This window comes from Denticeps clupeoides, chromosome 7, assembly GCF_900700375.1.
Source record: "Denticeps clupeoides chromosome 7, fDenClu1.1, whole genome shotgun sequence".
Lineage (NCBI taxonomy): Eukaryota > Metazoa > Chordata > Actinopteri > Clupeiformes > Denticipitidae > Denticeps > Denticeps clupeoides.
Window position 1 is genome coordinate 24,872,806 of NC_041713.1, and position 24,314 is coordinate 24,897,119.

The window sequence follows — 24,314 nt, forward strand, 5'->3', positions numbered from 1 at the left end:
CCATTCATCATTAACCCGCTACAGCTCGCCATTTCTCAGACGTATATAACCAAACTAGTGAATAAAGGACACTTGTGGTTTGCATCAAGCTGGAGATGAAATCCAGACAGGCCCTTTGTTTGCAGGTTCCTGCTGGAAGTGCTCTGAATGTGCATCAGCCTTGGTTGCCTCTCTCTCTGCAAGGCTTCTTATTAAAGTCTTATTATTAAAGAGTGGCCTTCTGAATTCTTTCACTAGATCAAATGTGAAGTTTTGAAATTACACGTCACACATGCCTTACCCTTCACCCTGTAGTGCAGGTGACCTTTGCAAGCAACAACTGAAGCTTGGCCACTGTAACAGTTGCTGTTGGTCGAACATACACATTCTTTATCGTACCTACAGCACACTCAAAATTAACACAAACTCTAACCAATTCAAACAGTATTAAAGCAATTCATACGTTTAATACAATATGGTTTTATTATAAGAATCATTGTGAGGACTTTGAAATGAACCTTTAGAATTAGTGTCTTGTGTTAGCAGTGTCACATAAAGCAAATGCTTTGAATAAAGTGAGCAATTACAAAAAAAACTTAAAATAAATTATGGATCAACGCTGCGTGTGAAACACACTGATGTGACTCAGGTGGCTTTAGAATAATAAAAAAAGCAGTTTGATGTAATCATATTTAGCTTCAATGGTTGTTGTTCCCTCTTAATCTTATTTGACCACAAAATATTTTTCTTAAATAATAAAAAAAACACAGTGTGTGGTCCCCATGCTGACAGTGGCTCTGTTCATCTGAACAGAGAGGAATGGATGGAAGGAATGAAAGTCTCAACCTCTATTTGAAAATGGTGGACCACCCTACTAACCAAGTACAGCAAGAAGGGGCATAGCATAACAAAATATAAATGCGTAGGTGTACAATATTCAAACATATGTTTTTCTAAAATATAAATATATTTTTAAAAACATGATATTAAAACAATTAGCTATAACATGGCTAAATTCCTATAAATGCCAAATGGTGCTGGCCCCGATAATAATGATAATAATAATGACAAAAAAGGTTCTTTTGTTAGTGATGGAATTGAATATGAACATGTGTCCTGAAATCCCTTTAGTCACTTCCTACCTGGTGCTTTAAAGATAATTTTGGACCAAACCAGAAATGTGAATCAGTTGCGTGGATGGACGCTAATTGCCTACATATGAATTTAGCAGCAGAATTATGGGTTCAAAATATTGAGTATTGTGAAATACTCCCTGTACAAGTTAATGATTTAAATTTGGGTTTGAAGGCAAAACTTATCAGAATCAGCACCAAATGCATTTCAAACAGAACATTTTACATGAAAATATTACTTAAAAAAGGAAAAGTCCTGAAAAGGGCTGACAGGGCAGATCCTTAAGACTTAAGACACAGTGTTACTGATAGAAACACAGATTATACATGGCGCTCCATCCATCCTGTCTTCACTCCACGTTTCTGTATCTGGTGAAGAGGTTGTAGAGCACGCGCAGTGTCGATTTCAGATCACAGTTCACAATATCTGAAATTGAACACAAAATTAGGTTTACAAAATGAGGTTTCAAGTCCTAGTCGGCATTGATCAAATGTAAGAAAGGAGGTAATGTGGAGTCAATACCATTTTTGAACAGATACCTTTTAACGTTTATACAGTTACTGAGCATGACAATGTAAATAAAAATTCAGATGCAAGGAAGCCCAAAGGCTCATTTATTCTCAGTGTTATGGAATAAATAATGACATGGATGCAACCTTTGTCTAAAAGGTCCCAGGTCACTGGTGCAGTGAAACAAAGTCTACAGCAGTACCCAAAAGTAGCAGTTCACTGCCATTCGCATAATTTCAGACCATGCATATTTTCAGAAAGATCGAGGGCCAGATCTTTGATCAACAATCAAAAGTACAAGAATTATTTAGGAAACTGTTGAAGACATGAATGTTACTGCATTTGCTGAATTCAACTAAATACACCATATCGTTCTAGAACAGCTATCAAAATAGCAGTGAGTACATGCCACAGTGTTTCTGTATCAAAGCCCAGTATTTTCTGGTGGGCTTCATCGTAAATGCAGTATTTCCCACCCGCTTTGCTCCAGAAGGGTTTCAAAAACAAAGCTTACCCTCAGGCCTGGGTTTTGGCCTTTCCTGGCCACCGTCCTGCATTAGCTCAAAGGAGAAGGACACGTTATGCACCTGCAGGAGATGCACATAAAATGAGGCACACATCAAAGAGGAACAAAGGGACATAAATTCAACAGCGAAATGAGCCGGCAGGAGAATAATCCAATAAAAGAAAAACACCACCATGCATTACTAGCGCACACATGACATTTGATAAACCCATAAATATCCTTTCTGTGTAACGTGGCTGGTGGACCAGTTGTAGATTTCACATCTTCTCTCGGGCGCTGCAGCGAATTGTTAAAGTCCCACACCAAACATCAGTAATGAGCCCGTAAGCTGAGAGCATGAAGTAATCAGCACCGCAAACACAGTGGCTTAAAGGGCTCAAAACCGGAGAGATATTATGTCTGTCTGTGCATGTGTGTTGGACGGTTCTCAGAGGAGTGTGTGGGTGTCCTGCACTGAGTGAAATGTGACGGAGAAATGTGAAAGTGAGTGAAAACAAGATGAATGTGGGACGGCTTGCCTGTTTGTGAGTTTCTGGCATCCTTTTGGGTAGTGTTAGTAACACTGTGTGCAGAGTGGCCTCAGTCCAGCAGCCGGGTGAGTTTTGGGGCCGATCACATGGGTGCAGGAGGATTAGGAAAGTATGGAGAGGCTAATTAGCAGCCAGTACTAGCGGGGAGGGGACAAAGGGACGGGGGATTCCTTTAGGCAAGAGTCTTGGTCACGTCCAGCATCAGCCCCTGAAAAGACCCCCAACCTGCCCACTCTCTCTCTCTCCGCATTAGTGTTAATCTCCTGCCCACTTATCGATTTCCTGTGCAGCAGCAGATTACAGATGCATCCTGCTGCATGCCCGTTTTGCTTGGCCCGGGCTGCTGGAACAGGCCCAGATAAGGCTCTGGGCCGAAATGGCTCCGAACAGGGCTAAAAATAACAGGCCCCATTTGCAGGGGCGAGGGAGAACATGGCTGGGCTTATTAGAGTAATGAAAAAAATACTTGTCACTGAGGCAGTGGTGGCCTAGCGGTTAAGGAAGCGGCCCCGTAATCTGAAGGTTGCCGGTTCGAATCCCGATCCGCCAAGGTGCCACTGAGCAAAGCACCGTCCCCACACACTGCTCCCCGGGCGCCTGTCATGGCTGCCCACTGCTCACTCAGGGTGATGGGTTAAATGCAGAGGACAAATTTCACTGTGTGCACCGTGTGCTGTGCATCACATGTGACAATCACTTCACTTTTCTTTTTTTTTTTTTTTTTACCAGAAGACCATAGAGTCCCAGGTTCAAACCCCACTCACTACCATTGTTTCCCTGAGCAAGACAACTGAGTCTATCATTACTAAATAAGGGCATCTGATAAATGCTGTAAATCCAATCTGCCTGTCTACAAAAAAGGTGGAACAGGACAGAACAAATAAAATTGAAAATGATTACAGCTTTCATTATTCTTTATTATATGACATTGCCTGCTTTATTTTGTGTTGAGAAGTCAGAATTCAGGGGATGCATCCCAACGAAGCTCATGACAAGCTTACAAAAACACAGATACAGGCAAACATCAATGTAACGCAGGTAAGCCCCTCCAATGCATGCGGTCGAATCCTTTTAACACACACAGGTTTTACTCGTGTAAACATTACGTACCTTTTGCTCAAAGTTTTCTGGCGTGAGGAAAAAGTTGTATAGAGGAACAAAGTAACCTCCAAGCAGTCCCATTAGGAGCACAAGGTACACGCCATCAGCAAACTGCAAAACAATAATTAAAACCCATTCATGCAATAGCCACTGAACATTCGTATTGGCTGAAAGGCCCTTCTTTAAATTGCCATTAGTTCCCAAACTACAGGTCACTCTGTCAATTTAATCAATTAACTCTCCACAGCAATTTTTAACAGTAGAAATGGAATCTGCCCAGCATCTCACCACCATTAGACTGAATAAGATCTTCTAGCTTCAGCTGCCATATTATATAATAAAATGGTAATATACACTCAAAGCAAAAATGCTTGAGCAGATGAGTGGTCTTTGGCTAAATTACTAAATGCAATTAGTGATGCAGCAAGGAAGGGTGTTCCTCTTTGAATTACTCCTTCCCAAGGTTTCTTCCATTTTTCTAGGGAGTTGTTCCTTGTGTCCAGAGAGGGTCTGAGTATAAGGGGTGTAATCACCCACTGAGACATACTGCTTGCAATTTTGGGTTATATGAAAATAAATTGTTGTTGTATCTGCTGTTATCAATAATTCTTATTGTACTATTCACAGTAGACTCTGGCCACCTCAAAGAGCTGAGGACTGTTCTGCATAAACAGAAGAATGCTGCTTTTAAACACTTTGTCCCAGCAGCCATAAGTAATTCCATTCCTTTTATCAGTAGTTAAACTGCTATAATAAGCTCAGAGTGGTGCTGTACTGTGATATTGTCTTTGTTCGTGCTTATATAAATGGTACTATATATGTGTGTGTGTGTGTGTTTGAAGAGTGGGCTGGTGTTTATTTCCTTTTGCCTACCTGTGTATCCAACTCTGCCACCTCCAAGTTTAGCTTATTCAGATGTTTGTTCACAAAAGTGATGAGGGTCTGTAACGAGAGAAAAATGCAGCCAGTTATGGGTGACCAGTTCTCAGGGCGGAACAGCAAGTAGCAGGAGTGGAAGTGGGCCGTACCCTCTTCACCACGTTCAGCTTGTCGGGGGCGTGGTCAAACAGTGTGTCAAAGGCATCACGCTCTGTGTGTGGGAGGGGTGAGGATTACACACATAAACACACGATGGAACTGGCACTCAAACAGTTATTAATCACTCAGCGCCTTCATCTCTGACCAAAAACACACATTTATCTGGAGATGATTATCAAAACACATACCGTGCCTTCCAGACAAGGCCCTATAGGAAGGAGAGATAAAAAACACAAAAATGAATACAAATTCACAGTATCCAGTGTATACAGAAATATTTTATAATCATTGGAAATATGAAGGCGTGTGAAGGTAAAAGGTTAAGGGGTGGGAGGGTGCAGTACACCCTCAGACCCCACCACCACTCATCCACACCCCCAGCAAGCATCTCCTCCTCCTCTGGCCGGCTTTAATCTCCGGAGCCGGTGGCGAGCCCAGGCAAACGCCAGGGCCCGTGTGATAACAGCCTCCCCCACATCACCCCTTCTCTGCCCCCTCGCTGCATCTCCTCCAGCTGCCCTGAGCCTGCTGGACCACTACACTCTGTGTGTGTGTGTGTGTGTGTGTGTGTGTGCGAAAGACAAACCAGAACTCTCTTGTTCTCACTCATTAACCTTGCATACACCCTCACTGTCCACTTTAATAGACACCCCACCTGATATAGGCCCTTGACACCTGAGATACTGACATCTGTCCAGCAGCAACCATGTGTCCACAATCTGACCACTCAAGGTCAAGATGATGACGAGAGCTCCAGACTCCAACAGTTTTAAAGAAAACGGAGAGGAGACATTGTTTATACTTAACACAGGAATGCCATAAGTATTTAAAAGCGAGACTGTCACACAATGTGTGAGTGACAGAAGGTGGGAGATAAGAGGCAGAAGAGCAGAAAATAAACCTTGAGGGTCCTCAAAGCACACGCCCATCTGGAAGACGTCGCTCCATCTTCACAAGCGCAAGTCGAAATTCCACAAATGTCTCATAAGGAGACTTACGGAAGCCGTAAATGGAGTCTTTATTTTTCAAGTGACAGTTAAGCCACAGATCTCCACCATTGAATAATGAAGAAAACAGCATGGAAGGCTTTGTGCTATAGACATGATCTCATTCAAACTGAAACCAGGAAGAATGTGGGGTGAAGATCAGCTTTATATACATACAAAGAAAACTGGCATTAAGATCTTTTACTTCATATGCCCACTGACCAGGGCAAAGGCAGCAGATAAAAAATGCAGTAAAATGATGCCAATTAACAGCGACTAAATAACAGCCAAAAGGTGGGACCTACTCAGTGTTGCCTGTGATCTCTTCTTGAATCTGCCGGGACTGTAGGATACCTTCACGTTTCTGTGTAAAGAAATGGAGACACAAAATTAAAAATCATTTCATTAAAACAAAACATCAATAGAGTTTAAATAAAAATAGCATAAAATTGGTTATATTATATAAATTATGTATGTCATTTGTTGTTGAAATGGTGCGATGGTGACAGCCATGTGGTCGTGCAGTGGCAGCACCAACAGTTGACTTCAAAAATAATGCAGTAGGTTTGAAAATTTGTAGCAAATTGCTGATTTTGCAGGATTGTCACACAAAAACTAGAGGCACTTGTAATGGTTAATAACTGTAATCATAAAAAACTATTAATGGAAACCCAATACAAAGTATTGCACAAATTGCACATAACTAGGGATGAAACGATTATTCGGATTATTAGAACTATTTGAATAATTTGATTACAAAAAATGTTGGAGGAAAATTCTTTGCCTCGAGGCTTCGTTTAAATTCACCAAAGTCGTATACGTGTTTCCGCCTACTGTGGAGGTCCACACCAGTTGTAGCTAGGTGTGCTTGTTTTACCTGAAGCACATTTCAAAGATGGTGGAAAATGAAGATACCGGTGTGCGTAAAAGGAAAAAAATGTCTAAAGTGTGGGACCATTTTACACTGCATAAGGTGGACAACGTAGTGCAGTAGTGTATACACTGTAAAACGGACCTGAGAGCAAATAGAAAGATCTCACTCATGTAATTCGCCACATACACACACACACTGATAAGTTACATCTCAAAACACGCCTTCCCTATACATAAGGTAGTAACAGATGGGACAAATCTACATTCATTAGCATATAGATTTACCCAAGATGGCGCCGGTGAGGTCGACTGCCGTCGCAACTGCTCTGACCCAGTTTACTTTGTTTTTGTTTTTTAAACAAAGTATTTTATGAGTTATCCGATTAATCGATTATAATAATCAATTACAAAAATATTCGATAGTTGCAGTCCGACACATAACCTATCCGCTGAGGGAGCAGTGGGCAGCCATGAAAGGCACCCGGGGAGCAGTGTGTGGGGACAGTACTTTGAACCGGCAACCTTCCGATTACGGATCTGTTTCCTTAATCACTAGGCCAATCACTTCCCTGACTATTCATGCCAAATTGACTGCTCCATATCACCCTTATTTCTTAAATGGGGTGGTAGGTGGGTGGTAGTAGCCTAGTAGCTACACACACAGTAGCCTTGTGGGTAACACACTCGCCTATGAACCAGAACACCCAGGTTCAAATCCCACTTACTACCATTGTGTCCCTGAGCAAGACACTTAACCCTGAGTGTCTCCGGGGGGAGACTGTCCCTGTAACTACTGATTGTAAGTGGCTCTGGATAAGGGCGTCTGGTAAATGCTGTAAATGTAAATGCCACTTGTTCTGGCTTTTTTCTTGGACTTCCTTCTAAGACGGTGTCCCTTACTCCCATAAAATAAAAAGGATGATCTTTAATATTATTCCTCATTAAAGGATATGTTGAGTTCTTAAAGGAGATGGAGGGGTTTTTGGGCAATTCTTGTTTGTTTGTTTTTCTGTAACATTTTTTTGACATACATTGTTTCTGAATGAAACAATAACCAGTTTATCATTCCAATGAAACTTTCAAATATTATTCATGATAAACAAATCTATTTGGTGGTTGTCTTACCTGGGCATCACAGATGTTGAACATCTGCCTACATGCATGGATTACCACTGCGGAGTACTAAGATGGGTTGTCCAATAAAATGTCATTTTCACTAAACCCCATTTGTTTTTGACTGCAATAGAGTATGACTGTATACCCATTTTGGGAGGAGAGGGGTCGAGGCGACACTATTGATTGTGCATACAATAACAGTTTTAATTCTTCTACTATATGGTCCTGATCCAACCACAACAAAACAATTTTAAATCCCCAAACACGGCACGTAAAATGATAATGGAAATCCATAAAAACCCATGCATATGTACATACCTGCACTATAACAACTTGAATGGAGACATGATCTGGAAGTCTGATGGGAGCCCTGAAGTGCTGGGACAGTGCCACCAGCAGGTGGAGGATGGCTACTATGCTCTTGGCATGAATGGCTAGGAGATGCACACAGGAGTACTCTTTAAATTACTAATTGACAATCTCAATGCATATAATGGGATTAAATTGAACCAAAATCTGATCTGGTGACAGCTGAGCAAATCAACGTCACGATATGGGAAAAGCTAGGTTGGCGTTTCCCATATTGTGACCTACTGACCAACTGTCCATTACCAGTTCTGCTCTGCAGAAACACTCACAGTCGACATTCCACTTGATGCTCCGGGTGGAGACCTTCAGAGCTTCGTTAACCCGTTCCAGGACCGTCTGCAGTTTCTGCTTCTGGGCAATCTCAGACTGAGTGACTTCAGCCACATTGAGCTTCTCTCCCTCCAGGTTTTCTACAGAAGGAAACACAGTTACACTGGTATTTGGCAACATTACAATCATGTGACAATATAAATATCTGATACAATTTGAATTTAAAGTATCAAATACCCAGACACATATACTTTAATTAGCAACATTTAAGATCAGAGAGTCCATGACAAGAACATGCAAAAACATGTTAGAAGCATAATTCACCTGGACCTCAGACCTGTGAACTCACCAAAGAGCTTCTGAAGAACCTGACCATCATACAGATCCTCTGCCAGGTCCTTTACAATTATCCTCTCCCCTACCAGCACATCATTGATCCAGTCAATGAGAACCTGAGGGCAGTCATATAGTATCGAATATTAATAAGACATGTATAGGCTACACATGGGTTAAAGCACCTGTGTTGTGATACATCTGCTCACAAAAGTCTTTACAGGGGCTGAGTCCACTGTATATCACCATTTCCTGTATTCCACCGAAATTATATTTCACATGACCACACTGCCACTGCAACCCAAAAGCAGCTGGTTCCAAACTGTATAACTTCAGATGGCCACAATGAGTAAAAATCCCAAACCTTCATCAGCTCCTGAAGCTTGCGGTCATTTTTGGAGTTGGGGTCGACCATGGTGCGGACTTCATTTTCCTCTGCAGAGAGAGAGCGAGAGAGATGGCCCATCAAAGCTTTCCCCTAGATCTGGGGGGTGGTGTCTCTGTTCCCATGGCGACAGATGAGCTTCATACCTAGCAGGGTGTCCTCAGGATGTACTTCGTAGGGGGTGGGGCTCAGGGGCAGGTTAATGGCGTTCATCCCTTCCTCCTGCAGCTCAGACACTGTGAGACATATGGCATATGGAATGCTTGAACATGCAACAAAGCAACCATACCCAAAAATATCATCAAAGCACAAAATATTCTTCTCAAACATTCACAGGGTGGTTTACACAATGATTAAAAAGTGCCTTAAAGCACATTTCAACATTTACAGAAATACTGTGCATTTGTTGCGCACAGCTTTTATGGAAACGAGGAAACAATTTGCCAGCTAGCATCTCTAGTTCAGTGCTAATGAGAAGAAGCACTAAGAGAGACACAGATGCAGACGCCACACGGCCCCAAATCGCGCCACGGCCCAGCATGCCCCCTCCGCACCGCTGCGTCTCAGGCAGCAGCGGTGGGGATGCTAATATCCTGTGTTGGATTCCAAGGGAGGACCGCATCATATTAATCAACACCATCTCTGTTTCAATCTCACACACACACCCCTGCTGGGGTTCACATCTCATGTCATCTATAGGTTCACAAATTCCTGCCAAATGAAGAGCATGACGAGTACTACAGTCAAATGTACAGCACCTGGCACCCACCCCGGTCCTCTCAGTTCCCCGGACCAAGAGAACTGTGGGGCTTTTGTCTGCACCAGTGTGCCATTGCTTTCAATTGTTGTCAGTTTTGATTTACAATGTCTGTTGTCTGTGACAGGCGTTATGTAAATACATTTATTCTGCTGACCACAATAATGATAATACGTGGGCCGCACGTTAAAGGACGCACACCCGGGGCTGCCACTCCACACTCTTAAAGAACAGAAATGTCCTTTTCATTTCGATCCACCGGCGGCCTGCAGCAGAGGGTGGGGTGCTGGGCGCCTCGTCCCCGGGCTCAGCTGCGCACTCACCGCTGATTGACGCAAAGCAATCACGGCACAAGTGTTCTCCGCGCGGGAGAGGCCTGCTGGGACCTCTTGGTCTAAATGGATCGCGGAGAGCTTAATTCGTTTAAAGCCGGACACGAGGCCCAGCCAATGGTTCGAGTGTTTGTTTCGCTAATGCGTTTACTCCTAAACGCCGGCGAGCATGCAGGAGCAGGCGTCGCGCCGCCGACGTGCGCATGCGCGTCCCTCATTCCTGAGTCATGACATCTGGAGCAGAGCGCGCGCACGCACGCACGCACGCACGTTACCTTACATGGTTACAGTCGGCGGGGGAGACGCTATGCGCGGAATGAAGTAAAAATTAAGCCTTACACTGACTGGAAATATTAAAAAGTTACTGACGCGACGTAAACCACAGGACGAGTGATTAAAAACACCCATGTCTAATACTCTGAAGTGAAAGATAGACGAGGGATGGTGACAAAATGTCGATGAAGATTGTACATTGATGTACATTGTTGAACGGCTTGTTGTTGTGATGACGTCATCAGCCAGTCTGCGAATCAGAAAACACGATCGCCAGGGCGTTAAAAGTTCCCGCACAACGTTCCAAAGTTAAAGACGAAGCTACCTTCTTTTGCCTTTTTCCGTCTTGCCAATGTCCCGCCGAGTTTCCCCAGAAACGAGTCATCTTTCTTTCTAGAGGTCGGCGACTTCGGAGTCGGGGATTTGGGGGAGGACGGGGACTTTTGTGGAGAAGACGCCATCGGCTCTGGTTTTCCAGGCGAAGTCTCCGGGCCTGAACGGAATTCCTCCAACCTTTACTGCTCAAGACCGCGCAATTACCCCCCCCCCTGAATCACGCTGGCGGAGCCGCGCCTTTCCGGGCAGCGGAAACGGAATTCAGGATATGTGGCCAGTCTTGGAAAGTCCTCATCCCAGGAGTTTTCCCTTCCTCTTTCAATAACCCCGCCCCTTTTCCACAGGCACTTCCTGCCCGAGCTGTGCAGTACAATTTTACACGCAAACATATGTCTAAGCAACCTTTATTATTTTCATTACGACTATTATTTGTATTTTTCAAGTTTAAGGCGCGTGCGTGACAAAAAGATTTATTAAATAAATCACACAAATTAACAGAATTTTGACCAAAGTTAAGTCTTTGGCGGTGTTTCATGTGCAGAACAAATCAAGAAATGTTTACCTTTCATCTGAATTATATTTTTTCTCCAGATCATGAGATCATTAGCACCAGGAGCTGCAGTAGTACAATACAGGCAAGTCATACAAAATCATTTCTAGCATTTTTTTCAAGTGGATTTCAAGCGCAAGTTTCTGTCATCTTAACTAAACAGTATTTAGTTACAGTACTGAGGAACAATGACATTTAAACAGACAAAAACGAGAAAAGAGAATCCAGTGCATCAGAACGAGCATCATGTCCAGTGGACCTGATATCCCCGGGACAGGACCATGCTCTCCAAGTCCCGGTCCTCGGCTCTCTCCCTCAGCCGTTGTTCCTCTAGGAGGCTCACCAATTGGTCCCTCTTCTCCACCACCTGCATGATGTGGACCAGAAGCTCCTGCTCCTCCTTCAGGTCTTCAGGGCTCTTCTTTGAGTCTGCAGATGGACACACATGTTTGTCACAGTGTTCTGAAAGGGTGTTTTTTTCATCTGTACTTTTAGCAGACCAATTAATCCCACCAAGTAACACTTTTTCCAGGTAACAGACACAGATTTGTTTAAAGTTTCATTCATAGTCCTTTTTTTAAAATCATGTATTAAGTTGTAACAGTGATATATCAGCCATCTGAATACTGAAAGACCCATATCGGTTTACAGCTAGTAACTAATTTTGTTTCAAGGTTGATAAAATTCCAGCCATTGTCCTGGTACGACTGCAGGTTCCCTTTTCCGATTTGTCACTGAACCTGAATGAGGTGAGACTGGCAACAATGAGTCAAGCCGCCACCAGCTAGAAATCTGAGATGATTTTTAGTGTTCTTTAGTGTAACTCCTCAATGGAGTGGAGCTGACTGAAAGCCTTTAAGTAGAAGCAGGTACCAGGGTAGATGATTCAAGTGGCACCATTCAGCAGCCAGCAGAAAACGCTGAAGACAAAACAACAAGAGGAATGGAGAAATATCAAAGTGGTTCATCAACGCCGACCCTCCTTTGGTGATGTTCACAAAGCTGGTGGCCCAAGTCACATCGTCTCAATCACAGACTGCGTGTCAAATGTGTGCAAGCCACAGAGGCTGAAAAGAAGGTGGCTTGAGGGTGGTGCACCCAGCAGCATGTGCTGAAGGCAACATGCCATCTATAGATGTGGAAATGAGGGTTCCGTCACCCTCCCAATTCAGCAAAGTGTGTTACCATCCATGGCCATTCTGCTTCTGAGATCTCGCTGCAGCTGACTCTGTGTGTCCTCCAGCTCCAGCTCCTGTGCACTACCACACGTACATAATAATTATAATAAGTAGATCACACATTTCATGCTACAGGTGCATTTTCATTAGAAAGTACAACTCACAAGATCATGAGCTCTGACTCGTAACGCTCCAATTTGTTCTTCTCCAGGACCAGCTTGAACCAGGTCTGCAGCAGCTGGTGTTCGTCTGAAGACTGATCGCCTGAGAAGAGAGCATAGAGTCATGGGGTTCAGGCCTTTTACCCACAATCCAACTCCAGACACTGTGTTTCCTTTCACTCAGTTTCAATAGCAGGTACCCTGGGTACCACGTACTCCTTTCATATTTAATCTGACTTTCATAATCATTACTAGTTTAGTAAAAATGTTCACTTATGAACACCCATCAATTTCAGGTGTTCATAAGTCTTATCAGGTTAATCTGAACAGGAGGGTCATGGCTATTGGAATTCTGAATGGAGAAGTACCTAGATGTGTCTAACGCTAGTAGATTTTGGTGAAAGTATTGGTTCTGCAGGTGTGTATGTGTTTGTGTGCCTGTGTGAACTATGGCTAAAGTCACACTGCCAGTCTGAAGTGACTTAGTTCGGATTTTTCACCTTGAAAAATTATAGTAAACAGCACAAAACCACATCGAGTGAAGGAATATAATCATATCAATATTGCCAGTCTTGTGAGTTTATGCTACTGCGTTCTTTTGCACATAATGTAACTGGCACAAATTGCTGCCTACAGCAGTAATAGTGGAATGAATTTTGCTGTAACCATGTTATTGGTGTATGAATGTTCGTGTCACACAGTCACACTGCATGGGATGTACTTGTTAATTTTTCCAAATGTAGGTTCATTCAGAATAGGAATGTGATGCATATGAACAAATAACATCAGATTTAAGAATAAATCTGTATGTACAGGTATGACAGGTTGGTTTTGAAACCTGTAGTTTTTTTTTTTTCAGCATGTCAGACACTTTATTGACCCCTTTGGATTGAAGTAGTCTCTATCTAGTCTTCCCTTCATGGTGTGTTAAAGTGACTCATTTGTTAAAGGCTGACACACAACTTACCGGCCAGTGAGAGATCTTCATTGCACAAGGTGTGTAAAATAATGCTGTAAATGCGTTAAAATAGTACAGTATTACTTTGTTTCCTGCAGACGAAAGCCACCATTCACCCTTTATGATGTGTGGTTACTTTAAATATATGCCATCTGTAAACTTTTTTTTTTTATTATGTTAAATAATAAAAAAAGTCTGTGATTTAACCTTGCAAACGTGTACTGTCGGCATGTTACCCTGAGGACAAGCATCTATACAGAAGCAGCAGCACATGAAGATCCTTGACATAGCCTGCATGAAAGACCCAAATACTAAGAAATGTAACTGCCTCCAAATGCAGAACTCATGAGATTTGCTCATATTTATTTCTGCCTGGTCCATTGTACACCACCTACTCATGCCCACTTTCCATCTAGTTCTGAGGCTGCGAATGCCAGTTAACAAAGGATCCATTCAAGAGAGACCCCCCCCCCTCTCTTTACTCTCAGCCCTTACACTGACAAAGGCATAAACAGGCTATACAAAGCATGCTGCCCGGCTTCAGGCTGCCATTAGGAGCGATGCACTCCGGGTTTATTAATTAAAAATCCACTGCAAGGCCGCACACGCCTCTGAAAAGAAGCTCTCGGTTAAAAGGTATAGGATTTTTTTTATTGGGTTCTTACAACCTATTGGAAGATCTCAGTTGAACGCTGAATGAATCAGTGAGATTTGTGTTTACTTAAAAGCAACTTGGACAAGAATTTGGTGCCGTTTCTCACCGCAGCACCCTCCTTTCCAGTCTTTTTGGCTCCCGGAGTACCGGGACGCAACTTTCCCTCCTCGTTAATTGTGCTGAATTTGAGGCGAGAAAGCTACGCCCGTTTGTTGATGCCTGGAACAGGAAATATTGTTTGGCTAAAAGCTGTAGGGTGCATAGTGCATTAACAAGCATTTCTGAGAGGCACAGCAGATGTTAAAAAATCAATTACACTTCTGGCAAAAGACAAATTGTGGCTTTCAGAGGAATGATTATAAACTCATTATTCGGCAAAAAGACTGCCGTGGTTTGCCTGTTTCCATTGGAAAGATTTCCCAGCTTTAATAACCAACATGTATATCAACATTTTCTCAAATAATGAAAGACTGCATTTTCCAATCATTTCCATCCTTTTTCTCCTCCCTTCTCCTTTCTATTTGCAAGACCTATTACCACTGCTGTCATTTCAGCATAATTTTAACTTTAAATGGCCATTTACTTTGAATGCAAATCACTGTCATTTAAATGTTCCCATCTCTCAAAAAAAAGCCTTACCTTGTCAAAAGGTAGTCAAAGCAATCCAAAGTATGTTTTAGAAAATGAAAAGCCCACCTGTGGCTGCGGTTTTTATGTTTTATCACCAGTGGCAGGCAGAAGGAAGTCTATTCAGCCTGTAGCCTCTACTCCTTATTACTTGGATCGGGCTACGCGAATCCAGACCAATTTTAACACAATTTTGCCCGGGTTAAACATGTAGGCCAGCAACGGTAAACAGGCTTCTTCTAGTTTGTCCATTGCACACAGACACAGTGAGTATGGATTACGGGCCATCTCAAGTGAAAAAATGTGAACAAAGGGGTCAAACCTGAAATGCTGTCAGTCTCCCAACCAAGAAAACATCAGTGTCTGATCTGACATGTAAAACTCAGGCATAAGCTCCTCTCAGTGACTATGTTTCATTAATCCAGGAAGTGCACATAAAGGGTCCAGCCACACACTGCAATTCCCCGGGGTTAACACATGAAGAGCCCAGATTCTGGATCCTGGCCACTATGAAAGCGGCCTATTCTCTAATTTCAATCAGAAAATGGGTACTCCTGCCAAGTAAAGGCCTAAAAAATTACTGAATCTGTTAGTCTGTGTCCTTGTACTCGAAACTTGAGTATCACATCAATGTGACTAAATAGTTTTTATTTTTTTGCTTGTTTTATAGAGAATAAACTCAGTGGTTGCATATTTATTAGCCTGCGTTCGCACAAACACAAAGGTGTGTGTGTGTGTGCGTGCGTGTGTGTGTGTGTGTGTGTGTGTGTGTGTGTGTGTGAGATGAGAGCTGGCGCTGATACCAGTTTCGCCTCTCAGAATCTTCTCCAGTGCCACTCCTTTCTCCTCCAAGGCTCTTTGTTTCTCCTCCACCTCCTCCAGCTGCCTTTGGATCACCTGTAACACATTCAAGACAGACTGAGTCCAAGCCACTGTGTACTCGTGCTGCTGCTCAGAAGGACTGATGTTCCATGCACCTGTGCCCTGTGGAGCCTCTTTAGCTGCTCCCTCCTGGCCTGCTGCTGGACCAGCTTCTCCTGCCTCTTCCTCTGCCTCTCCACAGAGCTCCTCTGGGGCTGAATGCACAGACAGACCAGCATAGACACTAACACAATCTGAAGCTGTATTACAGTAATATAAAGCAGCTACATGATGAACAGAACTGACACACACTAGGGTATTACTACTTATTACTATTAAATTACAGGGAATAAATGGTCACATGATGGCAGGTGGAACACATGACCTCCCTGGGCAATTTCATAGGGCTACACCAGAAGCACTGGTACACTATACAGTATTCAGAAAAAATGTTTCTCTTCTTAAAATAACTGTGGCAGACAAATCCTACAGGAAATAACAGCTCTCTCACTACAGAACCATCCACATCATCCTTCCTCCAGTGCAGCGTGGACCATCATACAATCAAGAACATTTATCTGGGGTACCTTCTGTGGCTCAGTGTGTTGTTCTTCATCGCTGGATGAAGAACAACACGCTTCCTCTTCCCGCTGACTGGATCCTGGACAACCGAGGGAAAAACACAAGGAGCTTATAAACAGACATGTGGTCAATACAGACACTACCTTTCACAATAATCCACCAGATAAGCAGTAAATACATTACATTTATAGCATTTACCAGATGGTCTTACAGTAGTGTGAGTTACAGTAGTGACAGGGACAGTCTCCCTGGAGACACTCAGGGTCAAAATGATGGTAAGTGGGGTTTGAACCTGGGACACTGTGGTCTGGTTCATAAGTCTAACCCACTAGGCCACTACCACAGAACTGTATTAGGTCTGATTGGATTCCTGTACAACTCATGACCTCCATATTACCAGCCTGAAATCCAGAAAATGTGAATCATGGACCAAGACGGTTCACAGTATTTCTCACCTGCCCTTGACTGTAGATGGAGGTTCAATAGCAATGACTCCATAACATAATCTAAATGGACAGGTAGTCAATTAAGGTGAGTGTGTGTGCATGCATGTGTGTGGGATACACACATGCGCTTCTAATATTTTTTTTTACATCCAAATATTTGGGCCCAAACATTTAAATAAATAAACAAACAAAAAATATATATAAAAGTTCTCAATATTTTTAAGGAAAAATTATTTTTCACAAAGGTTCAAACCAATACTTTTTGGAAAAGTGTTTTTTACAGTGTACATTGGCATTTTACAGTGTAATGTAAGCAGCTCACATTACAACAGCGTCTCACATTACAAAAGCCCCTAGTGAGCAGCCAAAGGTGACAGTGACAAGGAAAATCTCCCTGAGCAAAAATTTGGAAGAAACATTGAGAGGATCCAAAGCTCAAGAGGGGAACACATCCTCCTCTGGTCAGCACTGGATGTTGACACATGACACATGTAGGGCATTGTGAGCTGTATCCAGGAAAGTTAGAAGGTAGCAGAGTCCAGTGTCCATTGCGGTAGTAAGTGAAAGTGAAGTGATTGTCATTGTGATACACAGCACAGCACACGGTGCACACAACGAAATGTGTCCACTGCCTTTAACCCATCTACCTTAGTGAGCAGTGGGCAGTCATGACAGGTGCCCTCGGAGCAGTGTGTGGGGATGGTGCTTTGCTCACAAGCACCTTGGCAGATCGGGATTTGAACAGACAACCTTCTGACAAACGCTTCCTTAACCGCTAGGCCACCACTGATCAGTAAAGATCAAGGGAGAGAGCAAATGCAATTCCCCACTACCAGAAATTATATAGTCGAGATTCCCACATCTGGGGATTTCACAGGGGTCAGCACAGCCCGAGTGCAATGGCTGGGTGAACCTCATTCTTAATCACAGTATCTCCCCTGCCAGGTAAGTATTAATAAATTAGCGAGTTCTACGCAGGTATCAGCATATGACCTGAGAGACCATACAGATGTAAAGAGGGAAGACTCTGTTGGGCCAGAGATGTTGCCTGATCAGCAGGATGTTCTCAGGATAAAATTGACCATCCACACAGAAGTGAACTGTGCATGTTTAAAAGATGTGGGAGGATAAGTACACAAGTTATTTCTTTAAAACTACTGCAACATTTGCAGTAAATCTTTTGAAATTATCCTTTTTCTTACAGATTTGTGTTTTGTATCAAAATGAGGTCTAAGGCCAACATCTGTCATGGTCTCAATCCCCATGCCAAGTTTAATTGAGCAGAATGAGCAACACATGAAGCCACTTACTGCATGGCTGAGGCCCAGACCCAGTTTACCTTTTGTCTAATAGAGATTAAATCAATAAAAGTCTGGAACGCCCACAGCTGCTCACCTTTGTTCCTGAATTTGGAGAGGATGGTCCAGATGTCCTTCTGGTTGTCTACACCTCTTCTCACCTCTCCTTCCCTCCTCTTGACCCGTAGGGAAGAGAAGAAGTTGAGTTTGCGAGGGGGAAGAGAAGCCATGTCATCCTTGGAGGTGCCCATGGGCTTGGTGCTGAGGGCCACCTGTTCCAGTAGGGTTGTCAGATCACTCCCACTCTTCTGTCTGCCCAGCTGTCCCTCTGCTGGTGCTGGGCATGACTGCTGCTCCTGGGATGCCGACCCAAAGAGTGAAGTGAAGTACAAGGGTCCTTCAGAGACAGGCCTGACCTTTGGGGCCTTTGGTCTTTTGGTCACTCCTGTGACAGAAATGCTGTTGCCTGAGGCCCCAAAGGACCTTCTCAAGGTACTGGCCCAGAACTGGAAGGTGGAAAGGGGTGGGCTGTTTGGAGGAGTCATGGATGCTGGTTCAGGGTTCTGAGGCAAGGTCTCAGATTTTGTATCATTCTGTCTGAACGAGAACTTCCTGGGCTTCACCTCTGACTCTGGAGCACCCAGGTCCCAGTCCAAAAGCTTCTCTTTCTCTGAAGCAGAGAGGACAAGCTTCTTCCTAGGGCTGACTAAAGATAGGCTTGGAGACTGAAGCTCACTGGAAATCTGGTCCTGTCGATAATTTAAAACCTCAGTTGGTGCTGGGTTATTCTCCTGAGATGATCTTTCAGGGTCCCCTGTTGAGGTCTAAATAGAAATTTCAGATGATCACAATCTATTTTGCCAACCTAACTAGCAACTCATTGACAACTGGTTGACTATTTCTTCTGTGCCTTTATGATGATAAAAAAAAAACCTTTATTGCTGTTGCAATATACCATGTCAAGAGGATAAAGGAAGAACAGAGAAAAAACGAAAAAAAAAAGGTGAAAAAGAGGTGAAAAAAACTCCAGTAGGGAGTACATTTTAGAAACAAACAAAAAAAAACACCTCAGTAACATAAGCACATGGTCACTTCACCTTACAACTTAAAAATCTTGAAACACAACCACAAATACTCTATGTTAACCAGAACATTTTATTTCATGCACACGTTAACAAATTGCAGCTTGTGTAACTTTTCTATTCTAGAGAAATCTGGTTACTGTCTGGTTATCTAACCAGAAATCTGGTTATATCATGTTACTGTCATAAATATTAAACCATCAACCTTGGATCTGAATCTGCGTTCCATGCCGGGAACCTCTGAGATGATCATATTAACATTTACTATGTGCTATGCTTCAGTTTTTTTAATGCAGCTTATAATGTTGAAGAGCTAAAGAACTTGTGAATGGAGTTGAGTGCCTTACGAGTGCGGAAATGTCTTCAAAATCAGAATTGGAATCAGCTTCTGGGAGACCCTTAGTTTTTCCATGGTCAAATGTCTTCACCAGGATGAGCGGTAGTGCTGGGGGGAGCATTTAAAAAGAAACAGAACAGACCTACTAATGTAGGCTAATCGCATGTAATTATGCAAGCAATACACAGAGCGCGCCTGTGTCATAATGCATGTCAAGTCATAACAATGTGCATTCAACACTGATAATGCATGCAAACTCATGAAGTGTACCGTGTTGGGAGACCTGCTCCCAGGACACAAGTGACAACATGTTCACAATGAGAACGCCTCCTAATTTATACAGGACATTTGCAATGCATGAAGGTCCATTGTGAACAAAGTTATGGGTTTCTACATTTATTTAAGAACAACAAATGAAGTATTATCTACTCCAGACCAATTTGAATAATTTGCTGAACTTTTGTCCAAGAAATGGCCATACTGTTCTTTATTTTGCAGAGACCAACAGCTCCCTCTAGTGTGAATACACATACAGATAATAGAGAGCACAAAGCAGTGACTTGCTATCCTCTGCGTCCTTATATGGTCACTCATCCGCATTTTGAACAAACGGAATTAATTCCTCGTTCTAGAATGAGTGAATTGTATTATAATGTACTAAATGAATGGGTCTGTGATTCAGTGACAATAAGATGGAAAAATATCAATGATTTTCCAAGTCTTCATTAATAAAAGCACAACAGCCACAGGACTGGATTGACTAATCCTGCAGAGATTAGCCTAATTACAGACAGTGCAAAGCCTCTGTAGGTATTGTGCACTACAGAGAAACATCACTTACTGCTGCGAATTTTCCTCCTCCAGAAGTGGCTCCTGCTGGATCCTTTGGAAAGTCCTCCTAAAGCAAAGAGCATTTTGAGAATTGTATTAAAGATTTGTTATAGTCTAACAATAATAAGATGCAGTACTATTACAAAATTAATGTGTACAAAAATGTACAAATAATAAATACAGTGGGCAAAAAAAGTATTTAGTCAGCCACCAATTGAGAGAGGCCTGTAATATTCATCATAGGTATACCTCAACTATGAGAGTCTAAATAAGAAAAAAAAATACAGAAAATCACATCCTCTGATTTTTAAAGAATATATTTGCAAATTATGGTGGAAAATTAGTATTTGGTCACTAACAATATCTCAATAATTTGTTATATACCCTTTGTTGCCTGGGCGGTGTGTTTGGGATCACTGTCATGCTGAAAGACCCAGCCATGTTTCATCTTCAATACCCTTGCTGATGGAAGGAGGTTTTCACTCAAAATCTCACCATACATGGCCCAATTCATTCTTTCCTTTACACGGATCACCCCCAAAGCATGATGTTTCCACCCCCATACTTTACAGTAGGTATGGTGTTCTTTGGTTGAAACACGACAAGTAGTTTTTACCAAAAAAGTTCTATTATGCTTTCATCGGACCATATGACATTCTCCCAATCCTCTTCTGGATCATCCAGATGCTCTGTAGCAAACTTCAGACGGGCCCAGACATGTACTGGCTTAAGCAGGGGAACACGTTTGGCACTGTAGGATTTGAGTCCCTGGCGGCGTAGTGTGTTACTGATGGTAGCCTTTGTTACTTTGTTCCCAGCTCTCTGCAGGTCATTCATTAGGTCCCCTCGTGTGGTTCTGGGATTTTTGATCACCGTTCATTTTGACCCCACGGGGTGAGATCTTGCGTGGAGCCCCAGATCTAGGGAGATTAACAGTGCTCTTGTATGTCTTCCATTTTCTAATAATTGCTCCCACAGTAGATTTCTTCACACCAAGCTACTTACCTATTGCAGATTCAGTTTGAGGTTGTGGACAGGTGACTTTTATACTGATAATGAGTTCAAACAGGTGCCATTAATACAGCTAATGAGTTAATACAGGACGGAGGAGCCTTTTACAGAAGAAGTTATAGGTCTGTGAGAGTCAGAAATATTGCTTGTTTGTTAGTACAAATTTTCTTCTGTAAATACAAATACAAATTTTCCACCATAATTTGCAAATAAATTCTTTAAAAAGCAGAGGATGTGATTTTCTGAATTTTTTTCTCATTTTGTCTCTCATAGTTGAGGTATACCTATGATGAAAATTACAGGACTTTCTCATCTTTTTAAGAGGTAGACCTTGCACAATTGGTGGATGATACAATCTAAATTGTATAAATACTTTTTTGCCCCACTGTATGCACAGAATTAATACTGAAATGCATTTGAGAACACAACACATTGTTTCAATGCATTGTTGTCAATATGTTAATAAAAATAATAATAAAATTATTAAATTAAAAGAATTATGGAATTTTCTCTTTTATTACACTGAATATATTACTTAATAATTAAGTCATAAAATCTGTTAAATAAAACACACAAATACACAAACACACTTTTACAAAATGAGTAAAAATTATATACAAATATACAAGTATTTACAAATAATTATATACAAATATAAATTACAATTATACTATCCGAGAGAAGTGTAGTGTATAAGTCTCCTATATATCTGCAAAACATCCTCCCCCAGGGACAGCCTGGATTTGATGTTTCAGTGGGGTCTGGTTGACGGTCGTCTCACCTTTACAATCGCTCGCTCCAGGTTCAGCTTCCTTCTGTGACTTGCCAGAAGCAAAGGGCCCAGATGTCCTGTCTGTCTGCTCCCTATAAAAAATCCAGATTTTTGTGGTGGAGACCCTCTGACATCTTTCCAAGGTTGGGATCAGAGAAATGCTTTATTATATCTGTCCAAAACTGTGCCCCAGAAATGTAGGCATTTCCAACCCTCTCAGTAGGAGAAGAAGAGCTTCACAGACTGACCTGTCAGCCTCAGATGAGCCAAGGTTTTCAGAAGACATTATGTGCTGAGCATCCCCTGATTCCTCCACCACCATGCTGGGGTCCAGCCTCCCTCTATGGGTCTCTTGGTTCCAGCCATCTGGGGAGATCCTGGAAGTCACTAAGTGCAACTGATCCCACAATACCTAATATCTCATCATGACACCAGTTCTAAAGCTACATACATGTTTAAGCTTCAATGGACAATATCCTGCAGAAGGACCAACTTTTTAAAAAATGTGGGCTGATTTATAATCCCACACCACTCTACTATATTGCCCTACTACTATATTACTGGATTACCCCCAAGTTTCACACATTTGGTCTTTGTTCAGTACTGGTCTTGGGTCAGTACCCTGCACTATTATTGGCACCCCTTGTAAAATATGTTACAAGGTGTGAACTTTTAATTGAAACAAATTCATTCAAAGAAAAACAAGTTACACATGTAATTGCATAATAAAGCTTCTAAATGAAATTGGATGTTGAGAAGATGAGGGCAATTGGGAGCCAAATTCCCTCAGCAAACCATCACCATGACAAAGAAAAAAGAACACTTAATCCAGATGAAGTAGTGGGCTGTGTTGCCCTTTATAAACCAGGGGGGAAGCCTCTTTATTACTGGGCAATATTAAAATAGGACTGACAAAATCTACATCGTGATATTGAAAGATTTTATTTTTACAATAATAGTAAAAATTAGATGGACTGTGCAACCGAGTTGATCTATTGGGAAAAAAAGCCTACAGAAGACATTCTGCCTTTCAACACTGACACATGGAATCTTAAATAAAAGCCAAGATGAGGTGACCTCTATGAACCACGTGAGGACCTCACTCTGAGAAATTGCCTGAATTCCACGGCGTGGACATGTCTCAATGGCACCGCCACTCGTGGTGTATTCAGTATGGTGAAGTGGATAATGCCTTTGAGTAGCTCTGAAAGCCTTACCTTGAGAGAAAATGTTTTCAGTCTCACAGAAACGGCGTAATAAATGCGCATGCCACAAAATGTTTTACTGTGAATCATGTTTGGAGGGTCAGTAAAGAGGGCACTGGGGAGTCGGGAAAGTTGCTGATACTACAAGAGCCGAACCAGGACTTGGACATCAGTTCAATCTCCTGCTGTATACCACCATGTACAGAGATGTGAAGATGACAGAAGAGATCCCAGGAAACACCCACAGTAGAAGAATAGAAAAGCGGGCATGGCTCAGAGATTTGGTCAGATGGGCATGTTCTAATGAGTATGTGCAGTTTGTGGAAAGCTTTATGATGTGATGTCATAGCGGTGTGTTAGCATTTTTCTTTTGCTGTTAATGCGTGAGCTGAGGACATGTGGCAGTGACATAAACAAGGCCACATGTGAACCCCAGTTTAGAGAATACAGATCATACTGGAATAATAGCAGGAAACAGGAATTATTTATTACAAATCAATTTATTTTAGATATTTATTACAGGTTTTAAATATTAGAAATTAAGCAAAACATGTTCTGTTTCAAAATACAAAGAAATAAAGGAGGGGAAAAAAAGAACAACTTCAATTCCTCTAGGAAAGTGTGCAGAATTCAGAGCTACCATGTCGATTGTGCTTGGACTTTAAGAGGATGTACAAGACTAGCTTCCTGTTGGGATTCTGGAATGGGAAGGGACAAAAAAAAAAAAACAAACGACAGGAGAGAGCAGTTATTTTAAGAAGCGTGTCTTTAACGTTTTAACCATTCCGCCTGGAGCATGCTGGGATTAGAAAAGCGTGTGGTGAGTTAGTCAACGAATTTAAAGGGAAACATTATGCTTTGCTTGCAGATAAAGACAATTTAGGACACATGTCTCCAGTTGGTCCTATAGCA

The 24,314-nt window shown here is 42.2% G+C and overlaps 2 protein-coding genes and 1 pseudogene across 9 annotated transcripts in view; all 3 read right to left on the reverse strand.

The window, feature by feature from the left end:
• Positions 1-426: 426 nt before the first annotated feature.
• parvaa (parvin, alpha a) lies at positions 427-11,169 on the reverse strand. The gene is made up of 13 exons (XM_028987295.1): positions 10,838-11,169; positions 9,297-9,386; positions 9,130-9,200; positions 8,782-8,884; positions 8,432-8,572; positions 8,112-8,227; positions 6,110-6,168; positions 5,007-5,026; positions 4,809-4,870; positions 4,654-4,722; positions 3,790-3,891; positions 2,138-2,210; positions 427-1,539 (listed from the first exon to the last, which is right to left on the reverse strand). Exons 1-13 carry the CDS (start codon positions 10,971-10,973, stop codon positions 1,463-1,465), a joined length of 1,119 nt encoding a protein of 372 aa, XP_028843128.1. The 5' UTR covers positions 10,974-11,169; the 3' UTR covers positions 427-1,462.
• Positions 11,170-11,357: 188 nt separating this feature from the next.
• The window catches only part of mical2b (microtubule associated monooxygenase, calponin and LIM domain containing 2b), a 42,013-nt gene continuing 29,056 nt past the window's right edge, over positions 11,358-24,314 (reverse strand). For 5 of the 8 annotated variants that reach the window (XM_028987288.1, XM_028987287.1, XM_028987286.1 and 2 more), the window contains 11 exons: positions 22,446-22,563; positions 22,207-22,289; positions 20,425-20,481; positions 19,594-19,691; positions 18,262-18,988; positions 16,426-16,499; positions 15,955-16,053; positions 15,781-15,874; positions 12,741-12,840; positions 12,584-12,657; positions 11,358-11,827 (listed from right to left, as the gene is read on the reverse strand). In XM_028987288.1, coding sequence (XP_028843121.1) covers positions 11,643-11,827; positions 12,584-12,657; positions 12,741-12,840; positions 15,781-15,874; positions 15,955-16,053; positions 16,426-16,499; positions 18,262-18,988; positions 19,594-19,691; positions 20,425-20,481; positions 22,207-22,289; positions 22,446-22,563 — 1,709 coding nt within the window. In that variant the 3' untranslated portion in view covers positions 11,358-11,642. Of the gene's footprint in view, positions 11,828-12,583; positions 12,658-12,740; positions 12,841-15,780; positions 15,875-15,954; positions 16,054-16,425; positions 16,500-18,261; positions 18,989-19,593; positions 19,692-20,424; positions 20,482-22,206; positions 22,290-22,445; positions 22,564-23,883; positions 24,101-24,314 lie in introns of those variants that run through there. The other 3 variants (XM_028987291.1, XM_028987289.1, XM_028987284.1) reach the window with 2 other exon arrangements.
• LOC114795008 (uncharacterized) lies at positions 17,669-17,819 on the reverse strand (annotated as a pseudogene).

What these genes read in the sequence shown, in the direction of transcription:
- parvaa (XM_028987295.1), bottom strand. Translation starts at nt 10,973, where the DNA reads ATGGCGTCTTCTCCACAAAAGTCCCCGTCCTCCCCCAAATCCCCGACT. An exon ending in TTCAAGTTGTTATAGTGCAG is followed by an intron (nt 6,169 to 8,111) that starts GTATGTACATAT and finishes TTCTTTACACAG; the next exon opens with AAACGTGAAGGTATCCTACA. An exon ending in TGGCAGAGTTGGATACACAG is followed by an intron (nt 3,892 to 4,653) that starts GTAGGCAAAAGG and finishes ATTGTTTTGCAG; the next exon opens with TTTGCTGATGGCGTGTACCT.